The sequence below is a fragment of the Aphelocoma coerulescens genome, chromosome 1A, assembly GCF_041296385.1.
Source record: "Aphelocoma coerulescens isolate FSJ_1873_10779 chromosome 1A, UR_Acoe_1.0, whole genome shotgun sequence".
Lineage (NCBI taxonomy): Eukaryota > Metazoa > Chordata > Aves > Passeriformes > Corvidae > Aphelocoma > Aphelocoma coerulescens.
In genome coordinates this window covers 79,558,113-79,577,205 of record NC_091014.1, presented here as the reverse complement: position 1 = coordinate 79,577,205, position 19,093 = coordinate 79,558,113, and the positions used below count along the sequence as shown (strand labels likewise).

The following is a 19,093-nucleotide window of genomic DNA, read 5'->3' as shown; positions in this document are numbered from 1 at the left end:
TTATGGTGCCTCTTTAAACAAGGCTAAGATGTCTTAGCAAAAATCCAGGATCAGCTGAAACCTCTTCTCTTTTTCCCTTACAAGGAATCCCAACAAAAGCTGAAACTCACATGGACCGGCATGTTGAAATAATCAGACTTGAAGTTATCAGCCATTTCACCAAAGCTCTGGAGAGTATATTCCCTGACAGCTTGTTCAAATCCAAAGGCCTCACGGGGTTTGTTGCATTCCTAGGAGATAGAACACAGAAATACTGTTTCCTGCAGCAGACTCTGACACAGTTACATTTTTAGCAAAAAGCCCTAGCGTCCATCTGAGCCCTTAGCCAGCACAATAAGCTACCAGTTTTGAGAGCTTTCGCAGCCGAGGCAGCCATACCACAACGGAAACAGAGCAGAATTAATGGCACAGAAGCTAATCTAACACTGTACCCCAGTGCTCCACACTTCTGCTTTCCTGTCCTAAGCTACATGTCATCAGCTACTGCTGCCAGCCACAGAGCAAGACTGTGCACAAGATGCTCAGGCAGCCAGCCATAGGACATTTCTGTAGACACACTCAATTCAAGCACCTGCAGAATAACTGCACAGGAACAAACCCCCAAGAGTTTCAGTCTTAACAAGTCATCAAATCATAAAAAGATTTGACACTGTGAAAATATGCAAGATGGAAGAGGAAAAACGAAATTAGAACAGGGCAACACAGCCAACAACAGACATGGCCCATCTGACAGAAAACCTCCAAGTCTTTCACTGTTCTATCCCCATTCATCCTGAAAAGGCAAAAAATACTGGTGTGCATTTCAGCTCCTCTCCCCACTCATTTCCAGTGTGTCCTTCTCAGCACCTTTGAAACTGACACCATGTTTACATATACAAGACATATCAGAACACAAACATGATGTACAACAGCTTTTCAGTCATAAACAGGACTGGAAAGGAATTCATCAGTAGTTTCTCTTTTTTTCAAGAGGAACTATCCTTAGACTACTCCCAACGTTTATCAAAGAGGTTCTTAAATGGAGCCTGCGACAGAGGATCTACAACATCTGTGAACACTGTCAAACAATGTTGACCTAAATACATATAAACAGCCCTTACCCTATTCTTCCCAGCTTCTCTTCCAGTACCCTGCCATAAAATTACATTAAGCATCTGTGCAAAATTAACATCTCAAGTAAAAACTGAGGCAAAAAGTACTAGTGAATACTTCAAACATCTTTCTGCTGTTACCTGTTTACTCTCCAGTACGTATTAGAGCTATAAGCTTTCTCCTTCTACCTCTTACTCTCAGCATATTTCTGAAATTTTTCAAGTATTTTCTTTATCATTTACCAGTAAAAACTTACTGGCACCTTATCTTTCCTGGGTTTGTCCCTGCCTATGTATTTTTGTTTGGTAACAATCGATCCCTGTTTTTACTAGCAATAGTGAAATTTGAGTTTCCACATGCTTAAACTGTTGCAGACACTATTTACTACCACAGTCTCTAAATTTAAACTCCATATGATATTGCTGCAGTTTGCTAATACTTCTTTATTGCTCCTTCTCAAGAGAAACTAAAGAATTAGGTTCATCCACTCTGTGAGCAGCACCCCAATGGGAAGGTTTCATCTTCTCCCTTTCCTATGAATTTCCACCTCTCTTTTAAGCAGCATTTGCCTGAGTTCATCTGACCACCTCATCTCTCAGTGAAGGGTTAGAGCAGCGAGCTGATCCACCTCCTGTGGCTGCACAACTCTCCATCCACCACCACAAAGGAACCAGCAGGAGCTGGCATGGGAGGGGAAATGGGCAGATAAATGTGTGCACAACTGCTCCTTCTGGAAAAAACACAGCCTGTTTCACAGAGTGAAAGCCAGCCTCATAATTACAAACAGTAAGCTTCTTCCTCTGAATCTTGCATCTACCAACTTTCTGAGCTTGCAAAATTTGTTTCTTTAAGAAAAATACCAAGCCAATCGAGTGATGTTTGCTGTTTGGTGATCAATCATCTCTTGGAACTGGGTAGCTCTTCCTCCTTGAGTAATGAAATTCAACTAGCTTCCACTTTCAGAGCCTGAGCAGTTCCCTTTTTTAGACTAAACCAAATCTAAAACAGCTACAACAAAATTTGAAGCTACTTCTTTCACTTTCTGCTACAAGCTATTCTGAACAATGCTGTAACATCTTTCCAATAATCAAACCTTCCTGTTATACCTAAATTTCATAGTTTATTTACTTCATAGTTTACAAAATGTGTCATCATTATGTGGAAACATCCACTATAACCCTAGTTCTCACCCTAATTTCCCACTACCAGATAATCAAATTGAGTTAATTATCTTAATATACCAAGGTCAAAGTTTTAGCTGCCACATAACAAAGGCTGTGCCCAAGCTCTAGAAGGAATGTTTCTCTCTCTTTATGAATCATCAACCAAGATTCATGGCTCATCAAAACAAACTATGCATTCTACACAGATGGATCGCTGAACTGCTCTTCTTCTGATCTTTCCAGGTACACAGGTGCACGTACAAAGCTGGAATAGCTCTTGAACTGTACCTCAGCCACACACTTTGGACATCTCCAGTCACCCTTGGGAACATCAGGAAGAGGAGGAATCAAGCAAAAAGTGTGATAGCTGTCATCACATCCATCACACAGTAGCAGTTTATCCTCATTATTTCCTCTACCACAAAATAAGCAAACATAGAGATCAACCTGTTGGGGGGGGGAAAAAGAAGAAAAAAGTTACAAGAAGTTTCTCACCCAGAGCCTGCCTTACTTAAGCTAAGGAACAAAGAATGATATCCCAAAGTCCAATACATGAACATCAACAGTCTCCTCTGGTTTTTGAGATGCACTAGAAATGATAGATTATGTTTCATTCCCAAAGCAGCACTATGTGGGGGCAGGGGGACTTTGGGTGCTGCAAAATAACTATCCAGGTCAGCTGGACCATCTCTTGCTAATTTAACTCAAGTAGCATCTCATTTATGTTATTCTAAAGTGAAGAGTAGGTTACAGTTTTTAGAACTTCCTCTCTTCAGCCCTCTTATCGTGGAAAACAATTTAAACTAAATCTCTACAAAGACTGCATGGCTAAGGAAAATCTCAAAACAGTATTTCAGAAATACACACATCATCACTTGCAACAGTACAGTGATATCTTTGCAATGAAAAAGAAGCAACAAAATCCACAAACCTACAGATTTCAATCTAAAAATTCATGAGGAAGCGAAGGAAACCACATGTAAAGCTACCAACCTCTTTCTCATTTTTTCCAAAGCAAAGGATAAAAACTCCAAATGATAAGAGAAGTATTAATCCCAATACAATAGCAAACAATTTTTGAAAGTTGTTTGAGATAGTCTCTCAACAAGAACAACACTGACTGAGAGACATTCTCTGGGGCCAGAGAGAAAACCACATGAAGACGTTTCAAATTTTCTTTGCTGTTGCTTCCTGTATTGTGCAAAGAACTTTAATTAATATAAACATTTAATATAGGAAGAACTGTAACAATCTAAATGAAAAAAACCCGGGTATTACCTTATCATAAGTAAAAAGTTATCTTATTTATAAATGTTTACTAACAGCATGAACTTCATGAATGACACCTGCTCCAAATTCTGCTACTACTCGCACTGGTCCCTGGCAACTCAGGCTGTATTTCCTTCACACAGCTCAAAATAACACCAGAAGAGGTGGGGCTGCTTTTGGTGGGGTCTGTTAATTTAATCAAGATGTCACAAAAACATGTGCTTTTCAGCTGATTAGGCTCAGGTGGATTAAATACTTAATGACAAGCCCATCTCCAGTTACACCAGCCTAGTTAAGTATGCAACCTCCTAGCTGTACAGTAAGATACTTAAGGAAACTGCTCAAGTTTCTTAAGAAACTATTTAAAAAAATAATGCAGTTCTAGCCAGAGATGTATCATTTTCCCCTTTTTAAAAAAAAAAAATCCATGCACTCACCCTCATGGAATATCATGTCTGTCCAAAACACCAAACCAGCTGCTTTTGTTGCAAGCACATAGAAGGGAGGGAGGATACCTTAGCAGTCACTTCCAGGTTCTCTTCCCAAAACTTAACAATGCATGAAAATGGCAATCCCAAGAGGAGACTTTTTTATGGTACGCACTAGCTACCTCTCCCTGGTAATACCTTCTTCTCTCTAAATTCCTATTAACATATGCAACCTCTATGTTAGCATAAGTGATGATTTGGCAAATACAAAAACTGCGCTGAGATATTCACAACAAGCAGACCTGTGATTATGCAATAACCACAAAAAAGTCCTGGCTAGCCATGTAACACAACAGTGTAAGACTATGATGATACAGAACTATATGCATCAAGGGGAGAGGAGGAGACAAAAAGGTGTATTTTATCTCCCAGTTAGTAATTCACCAGATAAAATCAATTACATAGTTACCACTCTACAAAAAGATAAATAAATGATGGAGAAATACACACGAAACTGCACCACAGTATTTTTCACACCAAAGTTATATGAGGCAAATGCAGCACCAGTGCATTTAGGACTGCTTTCCTTATCCAAGTATTAAAAAAAACCAAAAAACCTGTGGAACCAAATAGTACTAAGTCACAGAATTTCAAAAGATTAGTTACAGCACTACAGTTCCAAAACAACAGTTCTGTTGTTACACATTTTCATTTTCTCTTATAAATATAGGTTAAATGAAAAGAGTAAGCAAATAATAGCTCTCCATTAAAAAAAAACCAAGAGATGAGACAAAATATTTTAAAATTCAAGCATAGTTAAAATTATCAAATGTACATGGCCTAGGAAAACCATATACTCAGAAGCAGTAGCACAATTGAAAAAATTCAAGTCACACAAATCCTAACTTATATGCAATGGCACAGCGATCTGGTTTTTAAATATGCAACTTCTCCCACTTTTCCTTCCCCCACATAAAAATGTGATCACTGGAGTCTTTAGGTTGCCTTGGCCTTCCATGGCTGAAATTTAAAATAAGCTTTTGTAAGTGTTCTCAGGCTAAGAGAAGAAAGAACCGCTGAATTCTAAGTGAAGAGTCTAATTCTTTAGACAATAAGAGCATGGATCTTCGTTCATGGCTACGTACACATGTTAAGTTATGACACTCTAGGAAGCCACATGCTATGAAAGACATGAAGAACAACTATACATTGCTTTTCCATGGACAAACATCAGAGCACTGAACATTTTATTTTTCCTATTCAAAATACAAAAGACACAAAATGTGGAATCGCTAAGAACAAACCCCTGAAGTACTGGAGCACCTCAGAATGTCTTCTAAGGAAAAGAAGCAGTATTATAGTTGTCCTGCTAAGGGGAGCTCAAACAAAAACTGAACTACTGAAGGCAATTCAAGCACATGGCAAGTATGATGAGCAAAAAGCTTCACACTAAAACAGCCTTCCTGCCCAAAAGATTAAAACAAAAGCCTAGAGCACAGATTGTTTTTCAAAATACTGTTCTTTCTTCCTGTAACACTATCACCTGCTGCAGAATGCACTCATTCATCTGTTGGAGGGGTGGGGGTTCTTTTAGGGGAAAAAGAAAAATCTTAGTACATCAACCAAGTCTTTTCTATCAGAAATCACAGCAAAGGCACCAAACTTACGAAGTTGACAGAAAGAGTTCCTTTGCGCTGCCTCATCTGCATTCCAAACGCTTCTGATCTGGTTCCCTTGCGCCTTCGCGTCACCTCATCTTGAAGTAAAATGAAGTTAAATGCTATTAATATCACATCAAGATAGACTTAACTTGTAAAAACACCACAGATACTCAGCCTGGCACCCTGCCTTTCAGATCAGAAACTATTTAATAGTCCCAAGAAAGCAAAAGTGTCCTGTTATACCTGGCCAATCTAAAATCAACAGGGATTAGGAAAAATGTAGTTCGCTCATCCTCACAGATGATCCCAATGGCCTCATGAAACACAGTGAATTACACTCCTAAGTTGTGCACTTTGCTGGCAGGATCAGTTTCAGTATTTTTAAATCCTGCTTTCCCATTCAGTCACTCAGTTCATGGAACAGCTGCTTAATTGTTATTGTTACTATATAACACATAAAGAGCTGAAGCTCTGCCAAGTTATATGAAGCAGAGTAATGAAATTCAGTAAATCTCTGTAAATCTCCCGTGAATGAAACCCTAGAACACTTAGCTTTCTTTTTCCAGTTTTGATTTGCATTCTTCTTAATACTGTCTCTAGAGACATTCAGGACGATTTAACAGTCTCACTACAAAGCAACAAGCCCGAGATTTAATTACCCTCTTTATCCTTTGCTCCCAGTGCCAGTCCCATCATCTTGGGTCCAGCTCCAAAGATCTGCAGTTTCTTTAGTTCAGTGTTTCTACTCATTTCTCCTGCCTCTACCTAAAAATAAAAACAAGACCACATCAGCACAAACCACCAGTATTTCCCCTCCAGGTTTCTTCACAATTTGTTTCTATTCCACTCTCCCACAATATTTACTCATCAAAAGAAGCAGGCCTGAAAAGATACAATCTTCTGTTCCTAAGGCAATGAACATGCAAATGGAATAAGAGACAGAACTTTTGTCCCGAATTTTCAAAATTATTTCCTATCTAATATTACAAATCAACTACAAAAAGTCACCTTTATACCAAATAAAAGAACTGGGTTTCTCATTTTGCAAAAAAATAAGAAGAATGCCAGAGCAACTTTTTCCGAAATCACTATGATTCAGTCAAGTGCCTGGATTTTAATGATGTTTCAACAGGATTTCCTTATGTGCTTCCTTGAGTAGAAACGTCCACACAACACTAATGAGTTCCAACCAGCTTCCTTAAGCTTGGCTGCTTCTGGGCTTATTTGTGATGAAATGTTGTGAGTACAACTCAGATCACAGCTACTCATGTTGCAAGCTCAAAATCAGAGGTAAGAAGACCCATTTGGTGACAGCTCCACGCCCCTGCCAGTGATGTTTCCCGAAGTGTTCTGCTCAAATGAACGTCTTTCTGTTTCCCATTACTGACCTACCTCATTTTCTCACATCACAGCCATTAATCTAACAATAAAAAGAACAAAAAGAAGAAAATATTCTGCTTTCATCTGCAACACAATCACCCTGGCATTTTTTTTTTATGTTGCTTCCTTACACTTTGAAAAATCTCTCTGATGTGGTAGAGAAGGCCATTAAATCCTCACTGTTCAAAAACTTCCTCCTGAAATTCACTGATCTTAAAAGATCTCAGCAAGCCTATCCATTTTGAAGGCAGGCATATAATTTTAAAGAAGTTATTCTTCAAGTAACTTCCTGATGGTACTACTTCTGCTATTTTTCAAAGTTATGGCCTGATATCTCAAGCCTGTCCCTTGGGATGACATGCCTTCAAAGTTTTCAATCAATTATTTAAAAAAACCCAAAAAACTTCTTCTAAAATAGTGTTCAACATAAGTTCCAATATATTTGCAATAAACATAAAAAAAGATTTTTTTTTCTGCCTAAATCAGTTGTTTTTCTTGCTTTCAGAAGACATTTGAAGATACGGTTCCCTACGCATTATTACTCTAAGGAATTTTTGGTGATATTTAGAGTCCCTGTTCCCACTGAGCTGGGTATGCATTATGCTAACAGGCATCTTTCCAACCTAATTACTGCTAATATTCTAATTTTGAACATTTATATGGTGCTATTAAATTATTTTCACTTTAGATGTGACCAGCTTCGTAAGCCCACTGTGCAAATTTTTCCTCATCAATTCCTCACTTTTTTGCTAATGAGCCATAAGGAAACACACTCAGAGACTTCCTAGTTCTTCATTTTCCATTTGAAATTCCTTAACAACTCAACCATTCTCTCAGCTAATAGAACCTGACAGAATCAACCCACATATTTCAGCATAGACATCATTTCAAGAACACCTATTAACAATCTCCTGAATTTCCCCTACTGTTGTGACCTAAGATAGTTTTCTCAATGACATATAGAAAATTATTTTACTATCATATTTACTCAAAGTCAATCATTAACAACAGCAGTAACAAAGTTTTACAGCTTAGTTTAAAAATACATTACCTAAATATATTTTCATAACTCCATTGCCCAGATTTACCTGGATACCTCTAAACCTTAGTGGATGAAATCCATTCATGTTCAGGTGGAAACAGCTACAGAGTTTTGAAAAAGAACAGTTTGCACATTGAAAGACGAATGATTTTAAAAATCACATCCCTGTGTAACCTCATGAACTCTGACAGGATATTGATGCTCAAAGGTGTAAATACCAAGAGCATTCAGAAGCCCCACTGAGCAGATTTTCTGCTGTGTTCTTTAAGGCTGTAAAAAAACCCAAACTCAAAACTGTGAGTGCATGGAAGCAGCAGCACTCGTGCATTCCTTGCCATTTTCTCACTGCTAAGAACACAAAATTCCAGCTCACTTTTGCATTATACTTTCTCTACATAAGTGAAACGAACTTGATTACACTGTGATTCTGTTCTTATCTCCTCTTTGTTCTGAAGGATACAGACCTTGTTTCTTTTACCTTCTCAACTGGAAGTACAAGCCAAGGGCTTTTCCATGATCCCATTACACTGGATTCACTCACTATTCTCTTGTCTCACCCCTCATCAACTCTGACACATTTGCATCGCCACTCCTCCAGCCCCAATTGGAAAGACTACAATGGTACAACCAACAACCGAAATATTTACATGTTTGGGGCATTTGTCAGCATCTCCCAGAGTTCTTTTGTTTCACTATTTTGTTTCACAGTTATTCCCATGGAAGGAAATCTTTCAAACCAAAAAAACGGAAGCTTGTTTTATTATTCTGCAATCAACCAAACCAGTAAGAGAAATCTGAAAGCAGATATACTACTTAGATTCTTTGTTTTTAAGAAAATTCCCTGGACATTAAGTTAATATCTTTTGAAAAGACAGCACTTTGTTCCAGTACTGCATTTCTTTACCAGAAATCACCATGACATAAGCCCATTAGACAAATCCCTTGTCAGCTAAAATACACCCCAACAGATCCTCTATGAAGATACACTACCCTTTTCTAAGAAAGTATTCTCTTAAATTTAAGCTTTCCTTAAGGATATTCTCTTTTCCTAATCTGAATTAATTTACTTTTTATTGTAATTTTCTTTACAAGACTTTAGGAATTCAGCTGCCTTTCTCCAGCTTTTATTTGTGAAAGCTTTTTTCAGAGAAAAGAGAGAATAAAGCATTAAGTTTATTTTCTGAACAGAATCTCTCACCATCTAATTATTCTCTTCCTATTCAGAGACAATGTTTTCAACTGACATTTGATTACAGTATCCAAAGATTCTCAAGCTACTCTTCACAGAGGAGAACACCTATTCCCTATCTGCTTTCATTTTTCACATTCTCCAGAAATCCTAAAATTTGCTTCTTCAAAGTCTGTCACCCCCTTCTGCTGCTGAGGATGTTTCTCTATTTCAGTAATTTCTGATTGATATATTTACACTTTCTTATTCATTACCCATTCTAAGGTAAGTTATCTGCAAGAAGATGCAGAGGATCTTTGGAAACTACTTTCAGCACTTGGAAAAGATCTACAGAGATGCAGAGGTCCGTGGAATTATCCATGCTCACTAACCAGGCATTGGACTACTCGGCACACTACACACAAATCATTCAGATGTTTCTGCTAGAGCAGAATGACATTTATTTAGCAGGTTTTTACATTACTTGCATATCACCAGCTCTCTAAAGACTGTTTAGACAACCTCTGGTACAATTCCAGGTATGCATTTCAGACAATTAAACAGAGTCCTGTCTACAATAAAGAAGTGCACTGAAATCTGGAACAATGTCTCCAAGTTCTCACATATTTATTTACACTGCTACCATTTCTGGCTACTAAGGAAAAATCTGTCTCTAAATGCAGCTCCAGGGATGACTGAAGATAGTTATACACAGCTTCCAACACAGCCAAAACCTACTTGCCCTGTCTGTACAAGTAGGATGAGTTTTTCCTGTATTCGAGAACTTATTTCAGCCATTTTAATAACTGTAAAGCCCAAAAGATAACTTGGCTACAAGCCTAATAAAAGGCATTTAAATATACATATATATATATATTGCAGACAATCTAAATAAAATCGTCTCTTATTTCTGAACTGCAGGCCCTTTAAACAAAGTGAAGCAGCTTTACAGTACCAGGATCACCAAAGAATCATCTTTCCGACATGGAGAAATGACAAGTACCATTATTCTAATGAAATCAGCAGGAAAAAACATCCCAGATGATCTTAACATAGTGACACTTTTACACCATGTGTGAGAAAAAGGACATACTGGCACTTTGCCATAAGAGTCACTCAAATCCAAAGAAGAACTCCACCTAACAAATGACTGCTGCAGTTCATGCAGCATTCTCAGATTTTCTGGATAGCTCATTACCAATACTCTGAGAGATCTGGGAAGATAACAAGCCTGGGACTGCTTGTGTGATGCACTGCAACATGGCTGTGATAAGTAACATCAAGTCATCTTTAACAAGCTGAGAAAACATACTAAAAAAGACAATTCAGTCTAAGTCACCAGAGAAGAAGGTAAAAATTTATAAAGGATACTCAAATATCTCAGTGACAAGAAAGATTGAAAAAAAAAGCAGTTGAAGAGCATTTGAAAAAACTTTGTAGTGCTGGAGCTAAGTCTAGAATGGTATGAAGCAAGTAGGAAGTTGGTTGCATATAAATCCAGCTTTCACCCACGCTCTGCTGGTGAGCCAGCAGGGAGCCACCAGACTTCATGTGAAAAGCCTCAGGATGCTGCCTGCAAGGAGTACCTCTGTCTAAAGGGCCTGATTTAAATAGTGCAACAGAGCCATCAGGGTAATACCCTACAATTATTTCTAGTAAGACAGCATTTTAAATGGTGGTGATTCAGTCTGAATTAAGATTTTCTCGGGGGTTCCTTCCAGGATTTAATATCACCTACTAGAATACCAGAAATTCCTATAACACCAGTAATTCAGAAGGAAGGAAACTGCTTTTCAGCAGAAAATCTGTAGAACTCCTACATAGTTCCAGCCATCACTGATCATCTCCTCACACACCTGTTTCACTTCTTCAGAAAACTTGCCTGCCCCGCTTAAGATAGTTAGTCCCACACACAATTCCACAATTAACAATTACCTACATGTGTTTGCATTTATGTAATTAAGAGGCATATTTTAACAAGTTTTTTAGAAGTTCTAGGACTTTGCACAAGCAGAAGCTTTAACATCAATACACAAACAGCTTTCTATCTGTCTAGTTTTCACAGATATATTCGTTACCAAGGTACTTAGGCCACCTGTCAGAAAACAAAAAGCAGCTTTTATAGAAGTTTTGACACAAACAGTGCCTCTGATGTATTAAACCAGGTCTCAGAGTGGCAACCTTCTCTGGGCCTTACTTAAATGAAGACTGCTTCCTGGTGGTGCTTTTGAGCAGGCTCCCACAGCCAAAGGCTGCTGCACTGGTGGGAGAAGTAAGTGTTCTCTATCTGTAAGAGCTGATTAACAGGAGTACCTGGGATTTGACACGCCTGGTCCTCTTCAGCATAACATTCATCCTTGAAGCCTGCTTTGGGGAAGCCTGGGCATCTGAGCTGAGATCCTCAGTCTCCACCTTTTCCTTAAGATCCAAGTTAGGTTTTTGGATGCCCTAGAGAAACAAAGCACAGGACACCATGTTGGTCACGCAGTGCTAATCATTCCACAGCCTGTGAATCATTCTGTTTGCTAAGAATTAGGACGAGTGAAATCACACAGCACTACACACACCATCTGAAAAAGAGGCAAATTAATTCATGTACCCTTCAAATAAGAAAACTGAATCCCAACTACCAGGTTATCAAGAGAAAAATATACATTTCCAATTAATTTCCAATTTCCATCTTTTGCCTTGTTTTCCTTCCCAACACAGTTGACTTCAGCCCTATAAAGAAATACCAGAAAATAACTACACAAGGTCATGTTACAACTTCTAGCGCTATTCTGTCACAGATAACTACAAGGGTGGTTCTAGCTTTGTAGGCACAGCTGGAGCTTCTAACAGCACTGACCCTATGTCCTAGTTTCACGTGGAGTAACACAGCACTCTGTGTGCCTTTTGGGTCCCCTCCTCATAGCATGAAAGACAAGCGTCTCACCATGAGGCTGACCCCGGACTGGAAGAGCTCGTAGGGATATAAGATCCGTTCATAGTGAGACTTGAGTAATGACCCTGTGCCTTTTCCTGGCAGGTAGCCAAGCCGACTCGCCACTTTAGACCATTTCTTCTCTTTGGTGACTACTTCAAAGCCTCCTTTGTTGGCAACAATCTGAAATGCATAAATAAAAAGTTACGGGTTTTGAGCTGCTCTCACCAACTTGCATAAAGCAAGAATCATTTAAACCAACCAAATGTTAAAAGATTCCATGAAAACTGACAGAATCCTGAAATTAGGTTTTGTTTCTTGAAGAACTAGTCCTTTAATAACAAAGCACTTACTTATTCTTATTACTTCATCTATTTAATGTGATTTTTAATTTACTAGCAAATGTAAATTATATACTGTCTTGGACAGGAGGAGTCCAAGATTTATGATGTGCTGGAAAAAATACAAAACCTACCATCAGAACAAACTGAAAAGTTAACTCTCACCAGACTTGTACTCTGCTGTAAAACACAGGTCTGGCCAGAAATAAAACCCATTCTAACAGATCCCAGGCAGAAGGGAGTGTTGGAGCTCAGAACTCTCATAAAACCCTGGAGGGAAGAGAGACTGCTATAAAAAGAGGAAAAAGTGAATTTACCTTCCAACTCAGTCCAGTTATTACACGTGACTTCAGTTGGTTTGAGACCAGTAATTCACACACAGAACTAGCACTGCTTACATCTATATGTATACAGAATAAAAAACAAGACCATTTGCCTGCAAGCAATGATCATAACAGCATATGAGTTGCTTCCTCAGAAACATTGCCCACATTTCCACTGCCTCCATTCCTTCTACAGTTTCACTGACAAGCAGTTTAAAACACAAATGGATTATAATTTCATTTCTATTACTGTAAGACTAATATCATTTTTACAGCAGTGCAGTTTTGCATTGCATTTCTTTACTAAATTTCAAGCTTAATGTTTCACACACTGTTAGAAACCTCAAGGCAAAACCATTTTGTTAATGGAGTGAAATTTACGGTTTGCTTGGGAGGCTGAGGTAAATTGAGAAGCCTAACTGTGACAGTGAGAAGTAATTTTGTTAATTCTGGTTTCTCCTATATCACACAGAGTTACACTTAAATAAAACAGTAATTTTATTGGTCATTATTTTTCCTCATATTTACACAAAAGTTCTAGAAAAGCCTTTTAAAACGAAACCATTCCTGAATTTCAACTTATCTTTAAAATTTCCAGGAAAACTTGTTTTCTGAAATTATCTATGCATGAACAACAGCTGAAGAAGCCAGTAATGAACTAAATTAACTCAGAGCTGCAAATCTACAGCCAACTGAAATGTTCTAGTTCATAACAGTGACCCAGATATTTTCCAGTACCTCTCTGACATTCTGCATACCCCAGTAACCCACCATAGACACGAAAAGAAAAAAAAATACTGAAAGACATTTTATCAGCTTTTCTTTGCATTTTATCAGCCCTTCCACGTGTTCTGAAACACTTGACTTTCTTTAAAACTAAAATATACTCAGGTCTTTACATTTGTACTTACCTAAGAGAAATAAATCTTGATGGGGAATGGAAACTGATGCTCTAACCTAGAAGCACTAGAACTACCAGAACTTCGGTCTTTTCCCTGCAAGAAGAAATCTACCTATTTATATTTATTAGCAGCTAAGTTTATAATGGTACATGTATTCTGCCAGTGCAAAACCAAATTCCAACAGAGACTTGTGCACAAACTTTGAAAGACGTTTGGTGCATTCACCAAACGTAACCACAGAAATATTCATTTCTAGCCAGCCTTAAGCCAAGTCTATTTTGGAAATTAAAGTATTCCTGATGCTGACATTATAAATTCTCAAAGATGCACGTTTATAAAAACCTCTGCAAGAAGAGAGGAAGGAGAAATTGCAACAATTCATGACAATTTTTGGTCAGAGCTGAACTTCACACAGGCATACTGCTGCCTTCCCAAAGAACACCTCAGCCTTCTGCAGCTCCACCACATGTAAAAAAGGAGAACTAGGCATCAAGTGCCAGCTGACATCAGAACATTCAAGCTATACAAGGTCATAAATACCTGCTGTATGGAATCCAACCAAAGGCAACTAATTTAATTATGCTGTGACATGTTTGGCATAAACATTCACGTTAGAAATGTTTTTTCACTGTATTTTTTCCCACTTATTTAATCTCTGGATTAATGAGGTTAGCGCTGTAACACAAGCCCTCCCTGTTGCTTGGTTTCTTGAGCTTGAATGACAAATGAAACCCCTGTCTGCCTAAGGCCTACAAATACTTACCTTGCTCAGACCATAGAGATCCAGTATTTTTCTCTCGACCACAGGGATTTTTAAATTGGATCCTTGGAGTTCCCAAAATTTTGCTAACTGATCCAAGAAGTCCAGTTTCACTCTTGTCATTGCCTGAAATCAGTTAAGGTAGACAATCACATATGTTCCAAAACAAATGTCACAAAACCTTAGAGTCCTGAGAGAAAACAAGATCAGTTTTTATAGGGTTTCCATTTTCAACATGCAACTTGGCAAGGGAGATATTTCTTAGTCATGTGAAAAACCCCTAGAAACAGAAATATTGCTAAAAAGAAAGATCTTTGCAAAAAGAAAATTGTATATGCTTTTCTCTCTGCATTTAAGACCCTATAAATTAAATTCCTACCAAATAATTTCTTGGTCTGAAACCAAAATGCATATTTATGAAATAATTAGCATTCCAGGGAGAAACACAAGAACAATTATTAAAATATACATTGGTGGGGAGGAGGGGAATAACAAACAGTTTTTATACATGCCTTAACCACACAAAGGGCCTCCTCCCTGGAGTATTTCTGGAGTACTCAAATCACTTTCCATAAGGAGACCCATTTACAAGCCAAATGACATTTTGGTATGTGAACAAAGCAAGGCTTTGAGAAATGTTGTAGAGAAAAGGAAAAACCAGGACAGAGTGGAGCTCATACTGCTTTCAATAAAGCTCACATAGGTTTTTAAATCATAAAATTAACCATCTATAATAAGCCTATAAAAAATCATTTTAAGCCTTTAAAGGCATGATCACGACAGTATGAGGTAACCAGAGGCATCAGAACAGCAGTAAGTATTTTAAGAGGAAAAAAATCATTGCCTATGGAGCTCTGAAAGCTAGATAGACACTGGCTGCTCTTACTACACACATGATACTTGGAATTCATTTTAGACATTTCCAGTCGAATGTGAAAAACTCCTGTGGTTATTTTGGGTAATAAAATAAAAACCAGATTTTTCTCAAAGCCGGGGAGAGTTATTTTATATGAACTCTGCCACTGCCAAGTATAAACACTGATGTGGTCTATGGGTTTCTAAAGTATCCCCCATCCAGAAACCTGCCAAGATGCAAATCTCAAGCAGGGAGACCTCTTGCTTTCAGTGCAAACACAAAATTGCATCAACAGTGGAAACACTCACCTCCAGTTCATTCAGGCGCTGAATTCGTGGAGTGAAACGAAAACTTTGTACTTCACATGCAAATGGAGGCTGCCAGTCCTAAACAGAGACAGAAAGACATTTTATTGCTTCCAGAAACTTCTCTGAAAAATGCACAAAACCAAAGACCCTAACAATGCCTGAGTAAACAAGCTTCCAATACTAAGTTAGTTTCTCAGAACAACTGGTGATATCATTTTCCAATTTTAAGACATTTTTGTGCTTATACAACAATGTTCCTCCCACAATATTTGAGTTTGAAGAAAGATCCTCACAGATTTAGAAATGTCAAAGAAAATAAGGTTCAAAGCATCTCAGCATGCATTACCTCATGCTAAGTTTAAATATGAGATACACTCTGTAGCTGGTCGGTTATTTATTTACTTTAAAAAAAAAAAATCCATATATCTTGCACACTGAAAAATCTTCACTGTCAGTAGCAACAAAGACTAAATCAGGCACATTATAACACATCTAACGTTTTCCTGCTTGTCTACAGTCATTTCAATACAGACAAGACCAGCAGTTGGGAGCCCAATTCTTTTAACAAAAATGGAGCCTTAATTAATGACTTTCTCAGCACCATCAGGGGTCAGTTCAACCACAAGTGCCTCCCAGCCCTGGCTCTCAAAACTACGTTATGACAACAAAACAAGTAATTCAGCTTTTTAGCACTTTTTACCAAAGCTTCAGTTACAGTAGATTGTCTACCTGGCAGTGACTGCAACAGAGGAAGGACACGCCATTCCAGGTGGACAAGCCACGCCAAGTATTTATTATTTGCTCTGCTGCAGCATATAAAGGCCTCAAGCACAACTTTAAAATACCTACAACTTCTAGTAACAGAAAAGAGCAATAAATCAGTCAGGTTACTATGAAGCATCTGATTTCATAATTATTGCAGGTTGCAAATCAACCCAACGCGTGCATCCTGTGAAACCCTGCAATGCAAAGCAGCTCAGCAGTCCCGGAAAACACAAACGCACCCGATGGCCAGGAAGGTCCCAGTTATCCTCAATGAACTGCATCTGGATCAGTTTCTTGTGGCCTCTCAATCTGAGCTATTCTGGGTATTTTAGAAAGGGCAGCCCCTCGGAGGTGAAGTTTTCACTGTGTCATTAAACCAACTGAACACATTCCGGGAATCAAAACAGGTCAGGAGAGAAGGAACCATGAAATCCAATCAGCAACTCGCATATTCACGTACTTCTCGGTTACACGCTTACTCTTCAGGTTTTTACCTCTCTCACTGTTTTCAAGTCTCTTATTAACAGCTACATTTAAAGTTTATTTGTACTTTAATAACTCAGTGATGTAAGTGCCTTTTGCCAAGCTGCCGGATGCTCTCTCTGTGATGACCTGCTTTGCCAGGTCACTGGGCAAGTGACCCTAAGTAACGAGACATTAAGCTGCTGCCACCTGACGAGCTGTACACAAACCTAATTCCCGTACACGAACAGGTAGGCCACCCTCCTCTTAACAGTCTAAAAATTAAGTTTATAAACAACGACCCATTATGAACAAATACCCTTCCTTCTCCCTCTTCCCCGTCCGGAGCAATTGCCCGGTTTCACCTACAAAGCCTTCCCATTTTTCACAAGCCGACTGCTGGCGTTTCGGAAGTAAAAACAGCGTGAAGTCTCGGGCACCGCCATGCACCATTCACTTCTCAGCTGCTCCAAAGCAGCCTCCACAAAGCCCCGCTCGGAGGTCAAAGACTCTACAGGTTCCTCGGCGTCCCTGGCACGGACACCGCGGCCTATGGAAGGCGACACACGAAACCCCGAGCGAGTGTGGAGCGCGGGGGAAGGGCCTGCCCAGCTCCCCACGTCCCCCGTTCGGCCACCGAGGGCCCGGCCGCGCTCAGACCGCCCGGCGCACCCCACAGACCCCCCGGGCGCAGCCTCCAAGGCGGGCGGTACCTTGGGGGGCCGGATCTTGCAGATGCCGGTTTTCTCGGCCAGGCCGCGGATGCGGCCGATGAAGCCGAGCGGGTCGCTGAACTCCTCCCAGCTGGGCTCGAACACGGGGCACTCGGGTGGCGGCACGAACTCGGCCGCGTAGCGCGACCCGCCGCCCCCCGCCATGGCCGCAGGGGGAGGGGGGCGCCGCCGCCGCCGGGAGCGCAGGGCGGAGAGGGGCGGCCGGGAGGCTCAGGGGCTGGGCCGGGGGCCGAGGCGCATCCCCCGGCGGCGCTGCCGGGCGGCGCGGCGGGACCTGCTGCCGAGTGCCGCTGTCGCTGTCCCGGCCGGGGCCGCTCCCCCCGCCCGAGCCCCTCTCCTCGCGTCCCGGCCCGCCGGAAGTGACGCGTCTTACTAAGCCCTCCCCGGAAGTGTCGGAACGTTGCCTTCCGATCCAAAAAGTAGTTCCTCCGCCACGCTTCTCCTGGCGTGGCGGCTTCCGCGCCGCCGCTCCCGGGGACGCCTCCGCGACAGATTCCAGCGCAAACCCGCTCCGTCCGCCGCCCCTTGGGGCACTGCGCAGGGCAGGAGGAGCCGGGAAGGGCGGGGCCGCCGCCACTTCCGCCGCGGAGGAATGTGCGACGAAATTCAAGCCATTCACTTCCGGTTCTGCAGGGCCGCGTCGCCCATTGTCTGTGCCGGACGTCAGGAGCGCCGCCAGAGGCCACGCCCGCTCCGCCAGAGGCCACGCCCGCTCCGCCAGAGGCCACGCCCCGCCCGCCCGTGCCCTCAGGAGCTGCTGGGCAGTAACGAGGGAAAGTGTCAGAATGTGCAAAAGACCCGCAGGGATCATCGAGTCCGACTGCTGGCCCTGCACAGCACCATCCCCAGGAGCCACACCCTGTGCCCGAGAGCTCTGTCCAAACGCTTCCCGAGCTCCGTCAGGCTGGTGCTGTGCCCACTGCCCTGGGGAGCCTGGTCCAGTGCCCAGCCACCCTCTGGGGGAAAAACCTTTTCCTCCCCTTGCACAGCTTCGGGCTATTCGCTCGGGTCCTGTCATTGCTCACCAGAGAGACCTGTATCTTTTGCCTATCCATTGCAACATAGTCTTCCAAAGTAAATTGCATATTTTATTTTTTCTTTTAACCAGAACTGTGCCTTCAGTGTTTATCAAATGCTACGTTTCACTTTATTCCTACTGATTCAAACCTTGGTGCCGATGTTCTGTGTCAGCCTCAGAAAAAGTTAATTTCCTCCTCCTGTTACCAGAAGGCTTTACAAAATCTGCTGCACACCGATCAAAACATTTATCTGCATCACTTTCCTGCCAGGTTAAAGAGGTGTCACCCACATTGTACATGTGGGAAACACATCTCCAATACAAATGGCTAATTTTGACAGACGCTATAGGTAAGAGCAAACTGATCATGCAAACATTGAGCAAATTGAGGTTATTGTGTTGTTGCTAAGTGTTCTTCCACCCCAGTAGGGGGTTGCTGACATGGATGCTTGATACTTTTATGTGAGACTATACAAGCAAGTGGAATACAGATGTTTC

At 40.7% G+C, this 19,093-nt stretch overlaps 1 protein-coding gene across 6 annotated transcripts in view; it reads right to left on the bottom strand.

Annotated features, from left to right (window-relative positions):
- The window catches only part of KDM5A (lysine demethylase 5A), a 48,284-nt gene extending 30,143 nt beyond the window's left edge, over positions 1–18,141 (bottom strand). For 2 of the 6 annotated variants that reach the window (XM_069003704.1, XM_069003705.1), the window contains exons 1-9: positions 17,557–17,958; positions 15,617–15,694; positions 14,456–14,578; positions 12,139–12,309; positions 11,517–11,651; positions 6,273–6,378; positions 5,620–5,708; positions 2,544–2,702; positions 111–230 (exon numbers count right to left, since the gene is read on the bottom strand). In XM_069003704.1, the coding sequence (XP_068859805.1) occupies positions 111–230; positions 2,544–2,702; positions 5,620–5,708; positions 6,273–6,378; positions 11,517–11,651; positions 12,139–12,309; positions 14,456–14,578; positions 15,617–15,694; positions 17,557–17,721 (1,146 nt within the window). In that variant the 5' untranslated portion in view covers positions 17,722–17,958. Of the gene's footprint in view, positions 1–110; positions 231–2,543; positions 2,703–5,619; positions 5,709–6,272; positions 6,379–11,516; positions 11,652–12,138; positions 12,310–12,632; positions 12,738–14,455; positions 14,579–15,616; positions 15,695–17,556 lie in introns of all 6 variants that reach the window. The other 4 variants (XM_069003703.1, XM_069003702.1, XM_069003706.1 and 1 more) reach the window with 4 other exon arrangements.
- Positions 18,142–19,093: the final 952 nt, after the last annotated feature.